The sequence below is a fragment of the Octopus sinensis genome, linkage group LG5, assembly GCF_006345805.1.
Source record: "Octopus sinensis linkage group LG5, ASM634580v1, whole genome shotgun sequence".
Classification (NCBI taxonomy): Eukaryota; Metazoa; Mollusca; class Cephalopoda; order Octopoda; family Octopodidae; genus Octopus; species Octopus sinensis.
In genome coordinates this window covers 134,258,010-134,279,652 of record NC_043001.1, presented here as the reverse complement: position 1 = coordinate 134,279,652, position 21,643 = coordinate 134,258,010, and the positions used below count along the sequence as shown (strand labels likewise).

The 21,643-nt window shown below is 37.3% G+C and overlaps 1 protein-coding gene across 1 annotated transcript in view; it reads left to right on the top strand.

The window, feature by feature from the left end:
* LOC118763452 (zinc finger protein 26-like) overlaps positions 1–20,063 on the top strand; it is a 30,848-nt gene extending 10,785 nt beyond the window's left edge. The window contains exon 2 of the mRNA XM_036503096.1: positions 14,937–20,063. Coding sequence (XP_036358989.1) covers positions 15,446–17,785 — 2,340 coding nt within the window. The 5' untranslated portion in view covers positions 14,937–15,445 and the 3' untranslated portion in view covers positions 17,786–20,063. The remainder of the gene's footprint in view (positions 1–14,936) is intronic.
* Positions 20,064–21,643: the final 1,580 nt, after the last annotated feature.

The following is a 21,643-nucleotide window of genomic DNA, read 5'->3' as shown; positions in this document are numbered from 1 at the left end:
ATGTACATAACAATAAATATTACTATATATATATATATTTCTTTTAAAGTTTCAGCTCAGAGCTGCAGCCATGCTGATGCACTGCCATTTTGCGCAACACTGTTATTAACGAGGAGCCTCCTCTAATATGTGGCACTTGATAAAGAATGGAGTTTGATATAGCTACTCTCATTTGCACCTCTTGCCGTAAGGTAGGCTCATCTGGGACTCTCGACAGGAAGAGGTCCAACTTTGATTTAAAAACCCTTACATCTACTTTGTTCAAGTTCCTCAGACTCTTTGGGAGAACATTAAAAAGCTGTGGGCCCTTGAAACCCAGGCTGTTGCAGTAACTGGTCCGAAGCATGATGGCATTGCTGGGATCTTTGGCACCGTGCAGTGTTGTCCCGTTCCGGCATTGGTGTAGCTTTCAATGCCAAAATTTGGCACAATTCCTTCCAGGATCTTCCAGATATATATTACTTCATACCTATCCTGTCTTCTCTCCAGGGAGTAGAGTCTTAGCTGTTTCAACCTTTCCCAGTAGCTGAGCTGTTGTAAAGAGACGATCTTCTTTGTGAATCTTCTCTGGATTGCTTCAAGGTCCACTGTTAATCTCACACTGGTGGGTGACCATAGCTGTGAGCACTAATCCAGGCGGCTGAGGACAAATGTCCGCCAGAAGGCCATCATGGTTTCCTTATCTCTGGTTCTGAATGTTCTTAGGATCCATCCAGCCAGTTGTCTGCACTTTGTCGCCATCCTGGTAATGTGCACTTGGAAGGAGGTATCATCACTCATGTCGATACCCAGATCCCTCACTGACTTAGGCTCTGGGATTGAAATTCCCTGTGGACCGGTGTACCCTGTAGGTTTAATATTCAGTTTTGGATGCTGGTAGCGCAGGACCTGGAATTTTTCAGCATTAAACTGCATATTATTATCCTCAGCCCATCTGTAAATTGAGTCGAACTCCTGCTGTAGGTGTGCAACATCGCTGGGGTTCTATATTTTCTGTGAGACTTTCGTATCATCTGCATAGCTTGCCAGAGTGGCACATATATATATATATATATATATATATAGCGGGCGCTAAATGATGATGATGATGATATATATATATGTATGTATGTATGTACATAACTATAAATATTACTATATATATATATATATATATATATGTATGTATATGTACATAACTATAAATATTACTATATTTTTTCTTCTCTCCTTGAATCTTTGCGATCCGTCTTTCCCTCCTCGATGGTCTGCTCTTTGCCGTTGATTCCACCTTCCCTGTTGTTTCCAGTCCAAATCTTTTCTCTCCTTCCTGGTAGATTGTATTAGCCAGGTTTTCGAGCTTTTGTTCGTTGTCGCCTTTGAATTTGGTGGTCATTCTTGCTTCCTCATTGTCAAATAGTTTGTAACTCGCTGCGTCATTTGCTTTCAGCCACTTACATACATATACATACACACACATATATACATATGCATATACATACAGATATATGCGTACATGTTCACACACATCCGTAAATGTATTCGTGCACATGCATATGCACATACATACATGTGCTTACACACAGTTACGCACGCCTGCATACAGGTACTCACGTATACTTGTATACACATACTCTCACTCATATATTTGTATATACATATGCATGTACATATACACTCACACGCACACACATATATACACATTTTCTTTTTCTATTGCCCTTTTCAAGCCTAGGTAGGCTCATGGACCCAGTTTCCCGGTTTCTGTGTCATATGTCCCCCCCCCCCCGCTGGACGAGATGCCAGTCCATCGCAGCGTTACTCAAGAAACAGAAAGAGAGAGTTAGAGAAAGTTGTGGCGAAAGAGTACAACAAGGGTCGCCGCCACCCCCTGCCGGAGTTTCGTGGAGCTTTTTTAAGTGTTTTCGCTCAATAAACACACAATGCCCGGTTTGGGAATCGAAACGTGATCCTCCGACCATGAGTCCGCTGCCTTAACCACTGGGCCATTGCGCCTCCACATATATACATATACATACATTCTGCGGCGAGATTGCAGAAACGTTAGCACGCCGGGCGAAATGCATAGCCGTATTTTGTCTGCCGTTATGTTCTGAGTTCAAATTCCGCCGAGGTCATCTTTGCCTTTCATCCTTTCGGGGTCGATAAATAAAGTACCAGTTTCGCACTGGGGTTGATGTAATCAACTTAAACCCTTTGTCTATTCTTGTTTGTCCCCTCTATGTTTAGCCCCTTGTGGGTAATAAAGAAATATATATACATATACATACATAAAAATACATGCACACACATTTACACACACATGTATCTGTTTGTATCTCCATATATGTAGTATTAAATGATTGAGACCTTTAAAATAAGATAGGGCAGTTAAAACTTTAAAGATTAAAAATTAAAATGGAGATAAAGGAAAGTTAAGTAGGGTTGTTGGGGATTACCTAATGGGTGTTGTGGATATACGCTGTGTGGTTGTTTAGGTTGCGTTTAGTTTTGTGATAAAATTTGAAGGCATGAAAAATGCAGTGGTTGCATGTCCTTAGGGCTTCATTATATTTATTTAGTAGTGTCGAGGAGTTGTGTTTTAATATGTGGAATACTCCTTTAGGCATAACTTACAGGCTAAGCGTTGACCTAGGTATGGAAGCCCTGAATCTATTATGGACCATAACAAAATGTAGGGACTATTACTACTTTTGAAATGATGTATGTGACTGGCAAGTGTTGTGGATTTCCTGTGTTTTTCATATCTAAAAGAATTGAGCTGCTTATTGCTGTTTAAAATTTATGGTTGACCCTATATTTATAGCTGTAGAATTGTGTAATGTGATGAGGATGGTACATTTATGAATTACATTAGGTTTTCTACAATGGGTTTGTAGAGGGCAGATGGACCCAGTACGGCAGTTACAAGTGGGTGTATTTTGGTGATTATTTTCAGGAATGGAAGACGTAATACTGTCAGAGGAGAAGTTAGAAATAGGGGTAGAAAGGTCTAAGTTATTAGTATTGTTATTATTACTATTTTCGTTATTATTGCTATTTTTGTTGTTAATTATTCTACCTGTAATGGTGGAGGAAGTTGTGGTAGTATTCTGCATAGTGTTAGTAGGATAGGTTGGGTTACTCTCAGATTTATATGTGTATATAAGAAATTAAAGAAGGAAAATGCACACTCTTCACACAGTTTTAATATAACTTATATTGGGTTTGTAGTGTGTGATCATCGTATTGACTATAACAGAGAAAGTTGTCATGATAATACCTGCTCAGAAGCCTACGCAGAGTTGCAGAAAGTGTATGGAGAGGAGTGTATGAGCCACACACAAGTGTACGAGTGGTTCAGATGTTTCCAAGAAGGTTGAAAAAAATGTTGATATTGATGAATCTTTTGGGAGACCTGCAACCAGCAGAACTGAGAAAAACATCACAGATGTGCGTGCAACTGTGAGGGGGAAAATCATTGAATCACCATCTGTGAGTTATCAGAGGATGTGCAGATTAGGTACAGTTCAGTTCAGTTCAGTCCGTTATCAATGAAGATTTGGGTATGAGACACGTGTCTACTAAGTTTGTGCCAAAACTGCTTTCAGCTGGGTTTCAGTTGCACAAGATCTCCTTGATTGTGTTGAGAACGGTGAAAACTTTTTGCAAACTATGCGTAGGCTTCTGAGCAGGTATCGCCAAGCTTTTGGCAAAATTTGATGCAGATTCTCTGCTCAACTTCCCTGTTATGGTCAATGCGATGGTCACATGCCACACATCTTCCTTCCAAGCACTGCTGTAAATAGCAGAAGTGAGCTAGAACATTAAAACTTAGTGTACATGCACAGCAGAGTTCAAGGTCAATCTGTGCCTAGCAGCTTCACTCTGCATGCTTTAGCTTTGTTACTATAGCAACAGTCCGGATACATATTGATCAGATCGCATAAGCAATTAAAGTAATTATATACATAATGAATTTAATATACACCTCTCTAATGTTGTAGACATGCTGAAGACTTTTATCACAAGCAGTGGTGTGTGTACTCTTTTATGTTTGTAATGTTTTGTGCAGAATATTTTCCACAGTGACCTTCGGTTGAGCCAAACCTTGTGAGTGATATTTGGTAATTAGAAACTGCATGGAATTATGTTGTGACGACTGTTCATGTTCTTGAATGATAGACAATCCATTTGACACTACCACCTATCATGAGAGCGCTTTTAGTAGGATCCAGTCTTTTGTAAGCATCTGAATGAGTCAAGTGCCTGGTATGAGGATAATTTCCACCAGTTTTGGAGATTCTAAAGAATGGGTCAAGTGTTTCCCCTTTTTCCTCTGACTGACCCCTTAAAAAACAAAAGGAAAAAGTGGGCATGTGTAGAATATATATATAAACCTGTATATGTATAATTATCTCTCTGATGTATAAATGCTTGCATTTATATACAATATAATGTGATTGTATCATCATCATCATCATCATCATTTAACGTCCACTTTCCATGCTAGCATGGGTTAGACGGTTCGACTGGGATCTGGGAAGCTAGGAGGCTGCACCAGGCCCAGTCTGATCTGGCAGTGTTTCTACAGCTGGAGGCCCTTCCTAACGCCAACCACTCCGTGAGTGTAGTGGGTGCTTTTTACGTGCCACCGGCACAGGTGCCAGGCGAGGCTGGCAACGGCCACGATCGGTTGGTGCTTTTTACGTGCCAGGCGAGGCTGGCAACGGCCACAATCGGTTGGTGCTTTTTACGTGCCACCAGCACGGAGGCCAGACGAGGCGGCACTGGCAACGGCCACGTTTGGATGGTTCTTTTACTTGCCACCGGCACTGGTATCACAACTACAGTTTCCATTGATTTTTGATCGATTTCGATTTCACTTGCCTCATGCATAATTATAGATATCCCAATATAAATTGTTTGTTGTAAAATTCAAGTTGTTTTAGATGGTAAATTAGAGAGTTAAATAATATTCCTGACAGTTCAAATAAGAAGTAAATTGGTTTGCCAAACGGAAAAAGAAATGTTTAGTATTTCAGCCAGAATCTTTTGCTGAAAAAAGTTCTTTCCTGATGGCTACTGAATAAATTATACTCCCTAATTGACCTAAGCTATCAATTGCTCATTTTATACTCATTACGTAAAAAGCACGTAAAAAGCACCCACTACACTCACAGAGTGGTTGGCGTTAGGAATGCATCCAGCCGTAGAAACACTGCCAGATCTGACTGGGCCTGATGAAGCCTTCCGGCTTCACAGACCCCAGTTGAACCGTCCAACCCATGCTAGAATGGAAAACGGACGCTAAATGATGATGATGATGATGATGATTACAGCCCTGAAAGCATTCTGTAGTTTAAATTTTGTGGGTGAATCAGATCAAGTGATTTCTGAAAATGTTTCCACATCTTATCAAAACAAAATGATTATTTTCAGAAGAATCAGCTGCTGTGGTTGTGTTTCATGTTAACTAATAAACAATTGTAAATAGGCGCAGGAGTGGCTGTGTGGTAAGTAGCTTGCTAACCAACCACATGGTTCCGGGTTCAGTCCCACTGCGTGGCATCTTGGGCAAGTGTCTTCTGCTATAGCCCCGGGCCGACCAATGCCTTGTGAGTGGATTTGGTAGACGGAAACTGAAAGAAGCCTGTCATATATATGTATATATATGTATGTGTGTGTGTGCCTGTGTTTGTCCTCCTAGCATTGCTTGACAACCGATGCTGGTGTGTTTACGTCCCCGTCACTTAGCGGTTCGGCAAAAGAGACCGATAGAATAAGTACTGGGCTTACAAAGAATAAGTCCTGGGGTCGATTTGCTCGACTAAAGGCAGTGCTCCAGCATGGCCGCAGTCAAATGACTGAAACAAGTAAAAGAGTAAAGAGTATGTCCTTGAGGTTAATCAATCATTTCTTTAGGTTTCGTGGTCTACAGTAGATAGGAATCAAATGAATTTCTAGGTGCTGCTTTATCTTAGGAGATCAGGTAACTAATCTCATTTCTCAAGTGAACTGATGTTGAATTAGGCACTAGCTTTGTATGTAATTAATAAAATACCTTCTGCAGATTGAAATTGAAAACCTTTTGAATTGATTGTTCCATAACATACCTACATGAACCAATGAAGGTAGCTCTATGTGGATTGCAACCCATTGACTTGAAATGGACAATAATTGGATTATGTAATGTACTCAATAAGAGGTGAACTAGGATTAAACAATAATATCAGCTTGTTCATTTGGCTTCTACAGAAAGCTTTAATTACTCTACTGTGGAATATTCTAATTCTTGAATTTAATTAAATGGCTCAGCTATTAGAGAGAGAGAGTGTGTGTGTGTGGTACAATAATTCTGTTTGTGTATATGTTGGGGCATTGGTTATATTAGTGTGTATGTGGACAGACTCTGATTATATTTGTGTGTGTATGTGTGAAATAGCATTGGCTGTATCTGGGTGTGCATGTGGGTGTATGTATGTATACACTGATTGTCTATGTGTGTGTAAATATGTACACAGATTATGCTCGTGTGTCTGTGTGCACTAATGTTTGTATGTGTACAAGCACTTGTGTTACCATTGTAAGGAATTTAGTATTTGGTTCTTTGGTGATAATGCTTAAATTTCACAAATAAACTGTAAAATTTGTGATGTGTCATCACTGTTACATTAGTAACTGTTTTCTCATTCTTGCATGGGTTAGACAAAATTTGGTGCAGTAGATTTTTCTATGGCTAGATGCTCTTCCTTTTGTCAACTTGACCTATTTCCAAGCATGGTAATATTTTCCCCTTGACTGGACACATTTTCACAGAAGATTGCAAACATACAACATCATTTGTATGATGGTGGCATCTTATCTGTAATTAACGTGTAATGTCAAGTAAAGGAGAAAAACATGCATGCACACACACATGTGTGTATCTGTCTCTCTCAGTTTGTCTGCCTAATTATCATCATCATCATCATTTAACCCTTTCGTTACTAACCCGGCTGAAACCGGCTCTGGCTCTGAGTACAAATATTTTGTTTTCATAAGTTTTGAATTAAAATTTTCCACCAAACCTTAGTCATGCTTTATGTTCCTAACACCAGCTTAATGATAACTAAGTTATTTTACTAAATTCTTTGTTATACTTAAAGTAATTGAAAGAAACACAGAGCATCTCAAAATAAATACAGTAATGAAAGGGTTAATGCTCATATTCCATGCTGTACACAGGCACATATAACCCTCATGGTTTTAACATCCACTTTTCATGCTTGCGTGGTTCAGACAGTTTATTGAAGCAGATTAACTATGGCCAGATGCCCTTCTTGTTGCTGGTCTTTACTTGCTTCAGAGCAAAGCAATATTTCCCCAAGCCCAGGCACATTTTTGCAGAATATTGGTAATGAATGATATTCATTTACAATGATTATTCATTATTCTTGTCAAAACAAGAAGGCACAAACACTTACACATCACCACCACACACACATGTATGCTTCAACTCAGAGTTGAAGCATTGATGTAAACATGATGCTCTGCTGAGTTTGCTTTCTTTATCGGCATTGATTTGTAAACATACAATTGTATTGTACAGCGCATGGCATGTATATTAGTGCAAACATGTAAAATATATTATGATACACTAAAAATTATTATTACACTATGAAGGCTGCGAAATGGCTGTAATCCGAAGGATAGTAATCATCATCATTTAATGTCTGCTGTCCGTGCTGCCATGGGTTAAACAGTTTGACCAAAGCTGGGGAGCTGCACCAGACTCCAGTCTCATTTGACATGGTTTCTATGGCTGCTGGATGCCCTTCCTAACACCAACCACTTTACAGAGTTACTGGATGCTTTTACATGGCACCACACAGGTGCTTTTGTGTGGAAACAAGGGATTAATTAAATATGTATTTTCACCTCTCGTACCTCCTGACATTTTATGGTTTATATACTTATGAAATAATTTCATTGATTGGATCTCTTGGATTTCAGTTGTTTAGAACACTGCATCATATGAGGTCACAAAAATGATGACACATCAATGTCTAGCAATCCTACAATGGGACCTGATGTGAGTTATCTTGCTTGCCTATGACTTCCAGGTGTTTTAACACCAGACAAATTAACGAGAATATAAATCACAGCCTGCCCATGAACTGGCAAAACACATACCTTGTGTATGTGTGTTTAATATTATTTATATGAGGTGGTTTTGATCCCGAATGTCAGTTTTGGCATGGTTTCTACTACTGGATGCCCTTCCTAATGCCAACTATTTCACAGAATGCACTGGGTACTTTTTTTGTCCCACCAGAACTAGTGAGGTTGCCAAGTAACTTACAAGAAAAGAAAGGAACAGGAACAAGAAAAAAAAAGAGGGGGCAGAAGGGAAAAGCCCCCTTGACTATATGGAATGGATTAATATTTGAGAGGGGGTGATGGTTCTGTGCCAGGTGTTTAAAGGCTAGAGTTTGATGGAAGAACAAGCCTAGGTGGCTAGTAACAAGGCTGAAAAGTTGGAATGCTGGGAAGAAAATAGACATGATGGGCTGCTGGAGCATCTCAAAATACAAATGTTCGCAAATGGGAGGTGGGGATAGATGGGAATAGAACTGTGTGTAGCAAATGGTGGGGAGAAATATAGCAGTGGCTCAGGGGGCTATGGTAGGTGAGATGCAGATGTAGATGTGAGAAGGCATTGAGAGTGGTGTTAAGAATAAAGTATAGCAGAGGAGAGCAATGGCTGAAGGCAGAAAAAAGAGGTGAATGGTGGAAATAGTGTGGGCAAGGATGGTATTGTACCTATTTGGCTCTTAGGTGATTACAGCAGCTGAGTAGTCTCATAGATAGAGAAGAGATGGGTGTTAAGAGATGTGATGTAAAGGAAATGTTTGATAGGGCAGAGAGAGAGAGAGAAGGGACTACATTGTTCTCAGTTGATCATGCATTATCTTGTAGCTTTGAGATTTCAATGATGTGATTGTATATTAGTAGAATGACATTGTAGGTTAGGTGTAAGAAGTTGGAGCTGGCCAGTTTAAACATAAAACAGGTAGACTATTTAGTCTAGATATGGCCAACTTAAATGCTAAAGAGTTAAAGATTCCTGGTTGATATTAGGAAGGTGGTTGGTAGGAACTTGCTAGACAATGCAAACATTAGCTTTGTAAAAAGAATGCAGTGAGATATCTGGCAGATTGACAGATGTATGACTTCACATGTGCAGGAGTATTTTGCAGTAGAAGAATCTCTTGAACTGTTTAGAGAGCCTCATACAGATATATTTATGTTGCAAGGCTGTATTCAAGTTGACTGCCAGCTGACAAGGCAATGTTTTGAAGGGGAAAAAATTAAATTTATTTGACTATACTTATTTTATAAAATATAATTATTCATTAAAATTCTAACAAAATTTTTAAAAAGTGGTTTTGGAAGCACTTCTGTAACTTTTTAAAAAATTATTTTGGAAACTTGTTAAGATTTCTGTTTTAAGTGTAATTGTAAGTACAACTGAAGATAAAGAAACATAGGAAGTATTTCTAAAATTCACAATTAAAGAAAAAGATAGGGTTTAAATAAAATTAAATCGACAAAAATATATTTCAGGATAATGATTTTCCATTCAAATGTTGTACTTCTTTCATTAGATTGAACTTAGTGCTTCAGAAGACGGCAGTTTCCCCACCTCTGGGCTAATAGATGAAGCAAATAGTTTCTGTAGTAATCTCAGTAACATAATAAGTTCTGGAGTGGGTGTGTGGTAAGTAGCTTGCTTACCAACCACATGGTTCTGGGTTCATTCTCACTGCGTGGTACCTTGTGCAAGTGTCTTCTACTATAGCCTCGGGCCGACCATAGTCTTGTAGGTGGAAACTGAATGAAGCCCGTCATATATATGTATATATGTGTGTTTGTCCCCCAACATCGCTTGACAACTGATGTTGGTGTGTTTACGTCCCCATAACTTAGTGGTTCGGCGAAAGAGACTGATAGAATAAGTACTAGGCTTACAAAGAATAAGTCCTGGGGTCGATTTGCTCGACTAAAGGTGGTGCTCCAGCATGGCTGCAGTCAAATGACTGAAACAAGTAAAAGAGCTGGGAATGGAAATAGTTCAGGTAAATATTACCTGTGTTGGCAAAAAAAGGTTTCTCCTTCATGTTAAATGTTGATTCTGTGGAGCTTGTATTGGATTGAGATGCTGTATGGTAGTGAAACTTGGGAAGTTAAAGTGGAAACTGAAAGAGCTGAATTTGATGTGAAATGCTAACTTGTATGTGGGCTAGGAGAGCAACTGGGCATTAAAAGTATCAGTAAATGTGTATAGACAAAGTAGCTATGCAGCTATAGATACATGGTATGAATGAACATCACTTGCTGGATGAGAAAGTTAGTTAGTTAGTTAATTTTTTGGCTCAAAAAGCAGAAAGCAAGGCCATGTAGGGGGACATGGAGTTATGTACAGGGTGGTGTTCATGTAAAGAGTTCAGGCCACTTGTGGTGGCCTGAAGTATTATAATATTGGCAGTTGCTTGAGTAAAAGAAAACCTGGGAAGAAGTGTTTTTTCTTAGTGTTGTTGGGCCTCACAAATGGGATGATATAGGATTAGGATGAGAGATGAGTTGATTTTCTTATGACATTTCCACCTCTCACCAGTATGGGTAAGTGGATGATAAAATGATGTAATAGGTGTATGGACAGTGTAAGAATGAATTAATACTTTTCAAAGTAATAGCTGCTCAAAAAGATGAACAAACCATGATGAGCTTTCATCAAGAATTATGTAAAAATGGCATATTACTTGGAGGAAGTTTGGAACCTCCTGTTGTTACAAATGGTTTCTTGGTACAAAAAGTTTATCAGTAAAACATGATGAATTTTTGGTGGTTCCCAACAGTTAAAGTTGAAATGTGTTAGATATGATCTTCAGTTTATGTAATGAGAATCTAAAGTTTTGATAATCTAGGAAAATGGTTTGTTTTAGAAAATTTAGAAAGATGATATTATGAATTTGCTCAATGAAAATTGTTTTTAATGTATAAATACGGTAAGAAAACCACAGGTGAACTTAGAACTTACTACTACAGACATAGGTGAGAGAAAGCCAAAAAATGCGGATTTATCTAAACAAGTATAAAGCCAGTGACAGAAATAAATCATAATTCGATAATTTCAAAGGGTGGATTTTTATACTCTCCTAATTTAAATACGTTTAAAACAATGATACAAAAATCTGTCAAATGCTTTTCATGTGTCACTAAAAAGCAAATCTTTTTTTTATCTTGGTAAAAAATACTTGAGGAATAACTGTTGATAATGTCTATTTGGGGATTATAATTATTCACACATCCAGTATTCCAATATTGTTTCTTGGATTTGTTGATATGAAGAAAGTTTTTGAGAGAGTTCTATGTGAATTAGAAATAAGGACATTGAAAGAGTTAGGAATAAAGGAATGGCTGTTTATTGAGTAGTAGTCCTTGTAATGAGAGAGCACATAGAATTATAGGAACGGAGGGTAGGAATAGTGGTGATTTTAAAGTGAGTGTTGAGGGCATCAAAGGTTATGTTAAGTCTATTATTATTTGCTGTTGTGATGGAGATGCTGATGCAAAGCATAAAAGAAGGTTACCATGGGGTGTTACTGTATGCAGATGGGCTGATGTTAATTGCAGAGATTATTGATGGATTAAAGGAGATGAATCAGTAGAAATGTATGGAGGACAAAAGTTATGAAGAAGAAGAATATTGGAAATTGTTGGTAAGTGGTAAAGCATGTCGTGAGGTGGAAAGAAGAGGGAAATGGTTTTGTGAGAATGGCTGTTGGAGTAAACTCCATCAAATGTACAGAATGTTCTGGGTGGGTTATCAAATATATACATTGTATGAGATAGATATTAACCCTTTAGTATTTAAACCAGCCATATCCAGCCAAAATATTTAATCTGTTTTATGTTCAAACTGACCAGATCCAGGCTCTCACACCTACCCTACAATGTTATTCTACATTAAGTAATTACACCTTCAAGATCTTGAAGATATGAGATAATGCATGATTAATTCAAATCAATGTGAATCAATAGGCATTATGTTTGATAGAATAATCTGAACACTAAAGGGTTAAAGAATGTGGCAGCTACACTGAAGTGAAAGGCATGTATGAAAGGAGATGCAGACAGAAGGAATGTTGTGTTGGATCTTGGAAATGGTGTGGAAATGGAAAGTCTGAAAACATTTTGATACTTAGGAGACGTTGAATGGAAAAGGTGGATTGGATGTGGTGATGTTAGCTAGAGTGTGAAGTTCTGGGAACTGAATGGCATGCTAACGAAGAGGGGAATATCAATAAGACTGAAGGGAAAGGTGTATGCTGCATGTGTGAGAAGTGCTATGATTTTTGGAAGTAAGGCATAGGTAATGAGCATAGAGCAGCAGAGGAACCTGGAAAGGACAGAAATAAAAATGATTCAGTGGATGAGCAGAGTCTCACTGCAAGAGAGGAAGATAAACAGTGAATTGAGCCAATGATGTTGTGAAGAGAAATGAGATGAGTTGGTTGAGTACTGAGGAAGACATAGGACTCTGTTCTTATTTAAGTCATTGTCATCATCATCTTTTTACACTAACCTATTTCTTTATTACCCACAAGGGGCTAAACACTGAGCGGACAAACAAGGACAGACATAGGTATTAAGTCGATTACATCGACCCCAGTGCGTAACTGGTACTTAATTTATCGACCCCGAAAGGATGAAAGGCAAAGTCGACCTCGGCGGAATTTGAACTCACAACGTAACGCAGACGAAATACCGCTAAGCATTTTGCCCGGCGTGCTAACGTTTCTGCCAGCTCGCCGCCTTTTTACACTAACCTGTCTATGCTTGTATTGGGTTAATGTTTCTTCTTCAAAAAGTGTCTTACTATTTGTGATGCTCCTCTCATCTCCTTCACGAGGTCCAACATCCTGAGATTGACTTTCCCCTTTCTACCTCTATCTTCCTCTCCTCCTCTTTCCTTCCTCAAGGAACTCCTTTTACTTCTTTACCCAACTTCTATCTTCCATACACATCATGTGACTGAAGCAGTACGGTCTCTTACACACCACATCTGATTACTCTTATACCAATTTCTCTCTCAATGTATCTTTGATTTCTCATTCAAACACATTAATGTTACATATCCAGCAGAGCCTGCTTGCTTCATTTCTTTGCAGTTTTCACACATCCTCTGCATCATTGCACTTTATACGGAGGCATCATGCAATCTATCTTTTACTTGAAGAGAAAATCCCTTTGTTGCCAACAGAGATAATAGCTCCTGGAACTTCTATCAGTCTGTCCTTGTTCTAGTTACTATACTTTCTGAGCAACCTACTCCCCTGTTGATTAGATCATCTAATTCACAGAGGTTGTCAACTCCATTTATGGAACCTTCTGAGCAACAGAAATAATATTTTTACTAAATGCTGTAACTGCAAACTATTCCTCTATATCTGCCATATATAAGGTTTTCTCTGTCAGCCTACCTGTGATCCCACTTCACCTCTTGCTTCATTTTGTGTACATTGTCTGGAATTCATAACTACTCCTAATCTGAACTTTGACCAGTATACCATTTCTCTCATGGCAGCAGGGCCCTGTCTTCTCTCCTATTTCTGAAGACTTCAGTCTTTGCTAAGTTTTACTGAGGCCTCTTTTCTACCTATCATAAACTCTGCTATAAGAATGAGATCAATAGTATATAAAAGTTCTCATGGACTCCATATTATGGTTTGGAGAACTATAATAAACTCCTACTTGCACACTAATTTCTTCACTCCACTTATTTCCCACCTTGCTCAAAGTATGTCTGTACATGACTTCATCTCTCACAAGCCAGCCATCTATTCCTAGTTTTCTTAAAGACCGATAGACTATAGAGCATGATACTCTGTGAAAGATCTTCTTCAAATCAAACAAATACTGGTTAGAGTGGTTTGCACGTAGCTAAGAACTTTCATAACTTGGCTTATCAGTCTGATACCTCTGTAGTTGCTTCTCTTTAGAGTACCTCCTTTGCTCTTGTGGTTGTTGATGATATTGCTACGTAAGTCATTGAGTATGACACCTCCCTGTATCACCTAGTTAACTATGCGAGTGACTAGCAAACTTAAGTTCTACTTCATCATTTAGCATGTTTTCCATGATGGAAAATGGACATTGCCTTCAAAATGCAAGATAATTTTTATAGCAATTTCTTTAATTTTTGCCAAAAATGTATGTATAAAAAATTTTTGAAATCATAAAATATGAATATTAAATTTTCTTATTTGTAGCATTAGAAAATTAAAATGGTTGTTTTATCAACTAAATAGATTCTTCATCATTTAGCATCTGTTTTCCATGCTAGTATGGGTTGGATGATTTGGCAAGAGCTAGCAAGGACAGGAACTACACTAGGTTCCATTGTCTGTTTTGGCATAGTTTTTACTGCTTGATGCCCATCCTAATACCAACCATTTTACAGACTGTACTGGATGCTTTTTATGTGGCTCCAGCACCAATACTTTTTACATGGCACCAGCATTGAGAGGGTCCCTAGTAATTGCAAGACAAAAAAAAACCCAACTGAGAGGTGGTGAGTATAATAATAATAATAATAATAATAATTGTGTACAGTGCTCAGGTGCACTACAACTCATCTAAAGTGTATATATAATCAGGTGTAGTTTCGGCGGATTTCGGAAAGCATGAGGGCCTTAAAGGATGCAGTGTCATGGCAGTCAACCAACAACTGACGCAGGCAGTTTATTCCATGCTTCAGCAACTCTGAGCATGGGAGTACTGGGAGATTAGTGAAATAAATTATTTATTGTAATGTACTTGAATTAATTTATTGAATTTTGAAATTGTTTTCATGCAAGCTTTTATTAAAATTAAAATTATTAATTTCATTTTATTGGATTTTTTTTCAGGTGACTTTGATATTTCATCATAGCTGAATGATTTCTCCAAGAAACTGAAAATTTATACTACTTCATGAAAGAACATCATATTCTGGAATTTGCCATCTTACCATTCCAGTGGTATAATGTGGCAGCTAATATGCATTCTGTTTCATCCAGATTGTGGTTTTCAGAAGTATTCCCTATACTGACAACTGGTATCTATTCTAACACTTGGCAAAGTTTGCCTTCTTTAACCCATTCCATTTTATTCCTTTTTTTATATGTATATTTACACATCACTGCTGCATAAAGAAAAGTTTCTTAATGAGCTGCAACTGGTGGCATCTATTTATTTATTTATTTAATCCTTTCATTGAAAATTCTGTGAGCACACTTTCATTTTTGTCAAAATGTAAAACTTCCCACTCATGCTGTCCATCTGTATATTTTCAAGTGGTTTTCCACCCATCTCACATTCACCAACAATCAAATTATACCAACAGCTTTATTGTCAACTCTGAGAGTAACTTTCCAAAATGATGACCGAATGTAAATACTGCAAGAAAACCTTCAATCATTCTGGTCATCTAACACGTCACATTCGCACTCATACTCGGGAGAAACCTTATGAGTGCAGCTATTGTAAGAAGAGATTCTCTGACTCCAGTACTCTCACTGTTCACACGCGTATTCACACCGGTGAGAGACCTTTCTGTTGTAAATTCTGCAAAAAAACTTTCTCTCGCTCTGACAGCTTGCGTGTACATGTACGCACTCACACAGGAGAAAAGAAATTTGAGTGCTGTCACTGTCGCAAGACCTTTTCTCGATCGGGTAATCTGACCGTCCATATGCGAACACATTCAACAGTGCCCAATGGGGACACTTGTAACAGTATCCACAACAGTGGCAGAGAATGCAGTGGTTGTAGTAAATCATTCAATCAACCTCAAGATTTAAATTGCCACATAAAAACACAACATCACCATCATCGCGATGCTGATAATTCTCTTTTCCCAGCCCTTTGCAAAACAGAAACTGTTGATGTTTATTCCAAACCGTCCTGTTGCAGTACTAGCTACCAGCAACATCCATACCAGTCTTCAAGTGGCAGCCTCTGCTGTAAACGTGTCTCTTCAAGTAATTTATCAATGAGTTATGATCAGTGTAACAATGGAAGCAAGTTGAATGGTTACCTTGGCAACCAGTCTACTGAAAAGTCATGTGGTGTGGTTACAAACCAAAGTATGGACATGAAGCCAGAACTACCTGTATCTGTTGCTAATCATCACAGTAACCTTCATTGTAATATGCCAACCTCATCAGGACACTATACACAGCTGTTGCTGCAAAATGAAAACAAAACATTTGATTGCAACAACTTTGACAAATCTCTTTCTCGAACATGTCAACTACAACGGCATTTTCAAAGATCGCTGGAGGGTATTGACACTTTTGTGTCAACGTCGTCAGCATGTGACAATCAAAACGTTGTTTACATGAATACAGGTTTGCATGGACATACAGCAGAAAAGACTACTCAATGTGGACTCTGTGAGAAGTCTGTAATACACATGTGCCATCTGAATGGTGATAATTATTGCATCCCTTTTTCAAATTCTTATAACAGTTTGACAAATGTTACCAACATCCCAACAATGTCCATGTGTTCTACTTCTGACATCAACCGGAACCAAGCTTGTACCTACATTAACCATCCACCTCTTTCTTCGCAACAGACATTTGATTGTGAACGCTGCAAGAATTCAAGTCACACAAATAGTTTAACTGAATCCAAACCTCCAAGTTTAAATAGTCAGATTTACATTAAACCTGACTTAACTTCCAATTCTGGTACTGATCATGTCCATAGTTCTTGTGCATTAATTAATAATAAAACACATAATGGAGAATTTAAGTATGGATGTGAAAATTGTAAAACTTCAAATAACATAAAAGATGAAAAAAGTTCTCCTGGTATGATAAGTTCTTTTAATGGACAAAATGAAAATTTGAAGAAATCTCAAAATATTTCTTTAAGTAGCACCAAAAATCAATCTTGTTCATACGGTGGCAACAACAAATTGCACAACAAAGATCAACTGTATGGATGTAAACAGTGTGATGTGTCCTGTAAAGATGGCCATGGATTTGGTCATGAAGCTGATACAAAACCTTGTCTACCTTTATCTGTGAGCTATAATAATCAACATGAACTTGATGTCAAACCAAATCTATCCATCTGTCCATCTCTTGAGCCAAACATCCAACCCAACCCATATTATAATAATATAAGAAATCACACAGCTGATAAACAATTTGGTTACATGAAATCATTTGCTCCTAATACGCTGGATATAAAAACTGATCCAACAGGTTCAAATTCATTCTTTGGCTTTCTACAATCCCTCCCTGATACTAATCTCTTTGAATGTGATAATAATGGAGACCAGTCATTTATGCAGTTTAATGGTTTTCTCAGTACACAAAATACTTCTCAAAAGTCTTGTTTGTTATCGTCAAGAACTTCCAACAACTCTGAAATAGTAGATATTAAACCTAATTTATCTTCTATTCATGACCATTATCACCAAGCTCTCACACATTTTGGTCAAGGGGATACATTTGCCAAATCAGATTTCTCTTCATGTTTTATTAATAACCAACCCTCACTGGAGTCTAGTTTTTATGACCCTGCTGGTGCTGCCAGTGTTGGAATCACCAACACTGGTACAGGTGTTTCTGCTGGTTCTGGAATGTCTATAAAACCTGAACCATTTTTCTGTTCCTCCAGTGAAACTCAGTCACAACCATTCTCATATCATAACTTTGATCAAGCAGACATTAAACCAGACTTGTCGTTGTTATGGTTCTAAATGTCAAATTTATGGAAGAACAATACAGATTTAGGAGAGAAAAAACTCCTAGTCTGGTTCTAGTCTTACCTGCCAAAGAACATTTGTTGTTGTTTATCTGGTGTAATTTTTCTTTTTTGTTTGTTACTTGTGTATTGTATAAATGTTTTTTTTTTTTTGTTTTTTGCTTCAAAATCTCCATTAAAAACTGGCCAAAGGTTTTGATACAAAACCAACTTTGACTCAGTCAACTAAGTTCGGAATTATATGATTCTTCAAGAAAATCCAACCAGTGTCTATATAGTATAAATTAATCAAGTAAAATGACCAGTTCCTACTCACTTTTACTGAATATACCTCACATAAAGCTACAATCATATCCTAAAGCAATCAGCAATTTAATGAAGCCATTTGTCCTTATTTATCATAAACTTTTAAGATTATTTTTGCTACTTGGGGTTATTTATATAATACTTCTGTGAATTCCCACAACCATTCTGAAAAACCAAAGAGCTTCATACAAAAATTACCAGAATTATTGAAGTAAATGTTTATAATTTACTGGAGGTTAGTTGGTAATTCCCATTTGGTGTTAAGTTTAAGATTTTAGAAATCTTGCTAGAGGGCAGTGTTAATGGTGAGTAAAGAAGTCATTCATATACATACACACTTTTTATTTTATACATTTCCATTATTTATGAATTTCACTCATGAAACAATAACTCCTTAGGGGCCTTAATATGGATGCCAACTTACAGTTTAAATTATTAGACTGTTTAGGATGAATTTGCAACACTTCAGTATTACCTCACTGATTCATTATTATTTGAAAGATTTTGAAATTTCTCTTACAAATATACTGCAATTAAAAATTCAAAACTGATTTTCATTTCTTTTTCTCCGCCACTGGCTGGAATTAGTAGATTCTGATGGCTCTATTAAACTCAGCTTTTGTCAAGTATTCCCATCAATATATTCTGCAGCTATTTTCAGGTGTCATTTTTTTTACATACTTCCTTTGGTTAGGATTGAATTAGAAAAATCTTCTGATGTAACTCCTGGATTTAGTCTAAACTTTTTTCATAAGAAATGGCTGTACCTGTTTTAATGGTATATCAATTTATTTCAATAAAGGCAGCCACAGAGCTGGCTTTAACTAACAGTCAACCTGTCATCAAATACCTTGATTATCAGGTATGTGTCTTATGTCTAGTATTAAAAAAGTTTAAAAATTCACAATCGTTTGAAACATGTCCAGATCTGTGTGAAAATAGGGGAATATGTCTAAGTTTATTTTAAAGGAAGTAATGTAATCTGTGTAACAAAATATCGACTAATAAACTTTTGAAAATGTCTATAAAATAAAATTAGATTTCTAAATTCTCATTCAATTCCAGTTCCTAGTCATGTGCCTGATATATTTCTCACTCCACTGTTTTAGGATCTTTAAAGCTTAAATTTTTGGGGCCTCCAGCAAGCTCGGGTATGATATGTATTTAATACTTTGATTTCATTGAAATGATGTAAGTGGGATGACCTTCCAAAAAACTTTGTGTTTCATTGAATGGATAAGAAATGTGTTTTGATTTAGTTTATGATGGTATTGACCTCAACACTACAAATTGTAAAGCACTCATTAGTTTTTAATTTTGTGCTTTTATTGCTTGCTGTGGAAAGTCATTCCTACTTTGTGGTATCTGTTATCAACTAGTTACGCTGGGCTAAACACAAACCCAGTGATATTAGCAGGCTCTTGTCCAGCTGTCTGGTATTCTATCAGCTTGGTCCTCTATGCTCTCATTTCATATATGTCAGCTGCTTAAAATATTGTTAGCATATAAAGCGGTCATGGGCCACCTGCGGTTTGCAGACCGCATGCAGCCCACAGGAGTTTCCTAGTAGTGCAGCCCACCTGATGGTTAGTCATGTCTCATGTGGCCCGCTTCTTGAAAAAGGTTGCCCATGTCTGTTATAAAGACTTGTGGGAAACTAACCAACAATAAATTTTAGAATTGAAATATTCTGATCCTGAAAAACAGAAAAGATAATGTTGGCTGGTTGTATAGTTAATATATACTATTCTAAGATTAATTGTTTCTTCTCTTTCACAACCTGATGCCTTAATTACTAAATGATCCCAGTTTCAATTAACTACATTTAAAAATTAGATTAGTAATGAGAATTGGGTGGGGAGTATTCGTTAGTTATTTCTACTCAAGCTTTTCAAATGAGATGTAGTTGCAATGAGAGAATGACCGCAAAGGAGAATACCATCATTTAGTATCATCCTTTTACAGTTTTTGGCTCATTACATTAACCCTTTTGTTACTGTATTTATTTTGAGATGCTCTGTGTGTCTTTCAGTTAATTTTAAATATAACAAAGAATTTACTGGCACCAGTGCAGGTGGCACGTAAAAAGCACCCACTACACTCATGGAATGGTTGGCGTTAGGAAGGGCATCCAGCTGTAGAAACATTGCCAGATAAGACCAGAGCCTGGTGCAGCCTTCTGGCTTCCCAGATCCCCGGTCGAACCGTCCAACCCATGCTAGCATGGAGAACGGACGTTAAACAATGATGATGATGATTAGTTATCATTAAGCTAGTGTTAGGAACATAAATTGTGACTAAGGTTTGGTGGAAGATTTCAGTTCAAAACTTATGAAAACAAGACATTTTGTACAACAGAGCCAGAGCCGGTTTCAGCCGGGTTGGTAATGAAAGGGTTAAACATGTTAAAAGCAACTTATTCTTTGAGACATGGACAGTCAAAATGATGGCAATATTATCTTAATTTAGTTATAGAAAACATTGTTTGCAACACAGATCCTAATTTTTAGTAAGATATTTCTTATCAGAAAGGCAATATGATTGTATTCTTTTGCTACATCAGCAGAATATGTATGTGTGTGTGTGTGCATACACATATGTATGTATATTGTGACCTATTTAAAGCTGAGCTTGTCATAACTGTTTATCTATTGTAAATATTCATCTACGTAGATTATTCAATCATTTGTAAGAACGAGAGAGTTTTTGAGTTGTGGGCCTTGAAAGAAACTTCTCAAATTCTTAGTAGCCTCATCGTCATTTAGAGTAAATTTGTATCAAAACTTTCTTTTTTCATAGTTTTTATCCATTTTTTTTCATCCTAATATACGTTGGAAAGGTCCACAAACTTACATATTTCTTTGAAATCCTTAAAATCCTTAAAAATGTTTTAGCCCGAAGGCCGCGGCCATGCTGGGGCACCACCGCTGAAATGTTAATAATTCTCTATTGAAATGAGAGTAGCATCTATTTTCAGTTAAGATGGCTGTGGCAAGCAGAGTAAAGTGCCTTGCCTATGAGTGGTATGCAGTGCTAGTGCCAGGTTTTAGAAACCATGACCTTTAAGGCAGCAATCCAGCACCTTTTCAAGCCCTGCATCATCATACCTCTAATAGGTCAAATTTAATTCTCTACTCTAACTTCAAAAAGATGTGCCACACTTTTAGTATCGTAGTTCTTTCAAAGCCTTCCATTTACAAGAAATATTTTATAATACTGCTAGTGTTGCTAGTTAAAGAGGAGATGCCAAATGTATGATTTATATAATTATTGGTGTTTTAGTGGTGGGAGATTATGATCAGTTTTTATTGATTTATTTCTGTTTTTTCTTTTACATTTGCTGATTCTGCAATGAATAATAATTCTTAAAGCAGAAGAATAGCTCTTTATAAAAGAGAATGATGGTAGAGAGAGAGAGAGAGCTTCATGGAAAGACTGTTAGTTATTTCAGAGTAAAATTTAGTTGGGTAACATTTGGGGTTTGTAGCAAGACCTTAGCAACAAAAGGGGATGAGAGGAGCACTGTAAGAGTTGCTTGGGACAAATG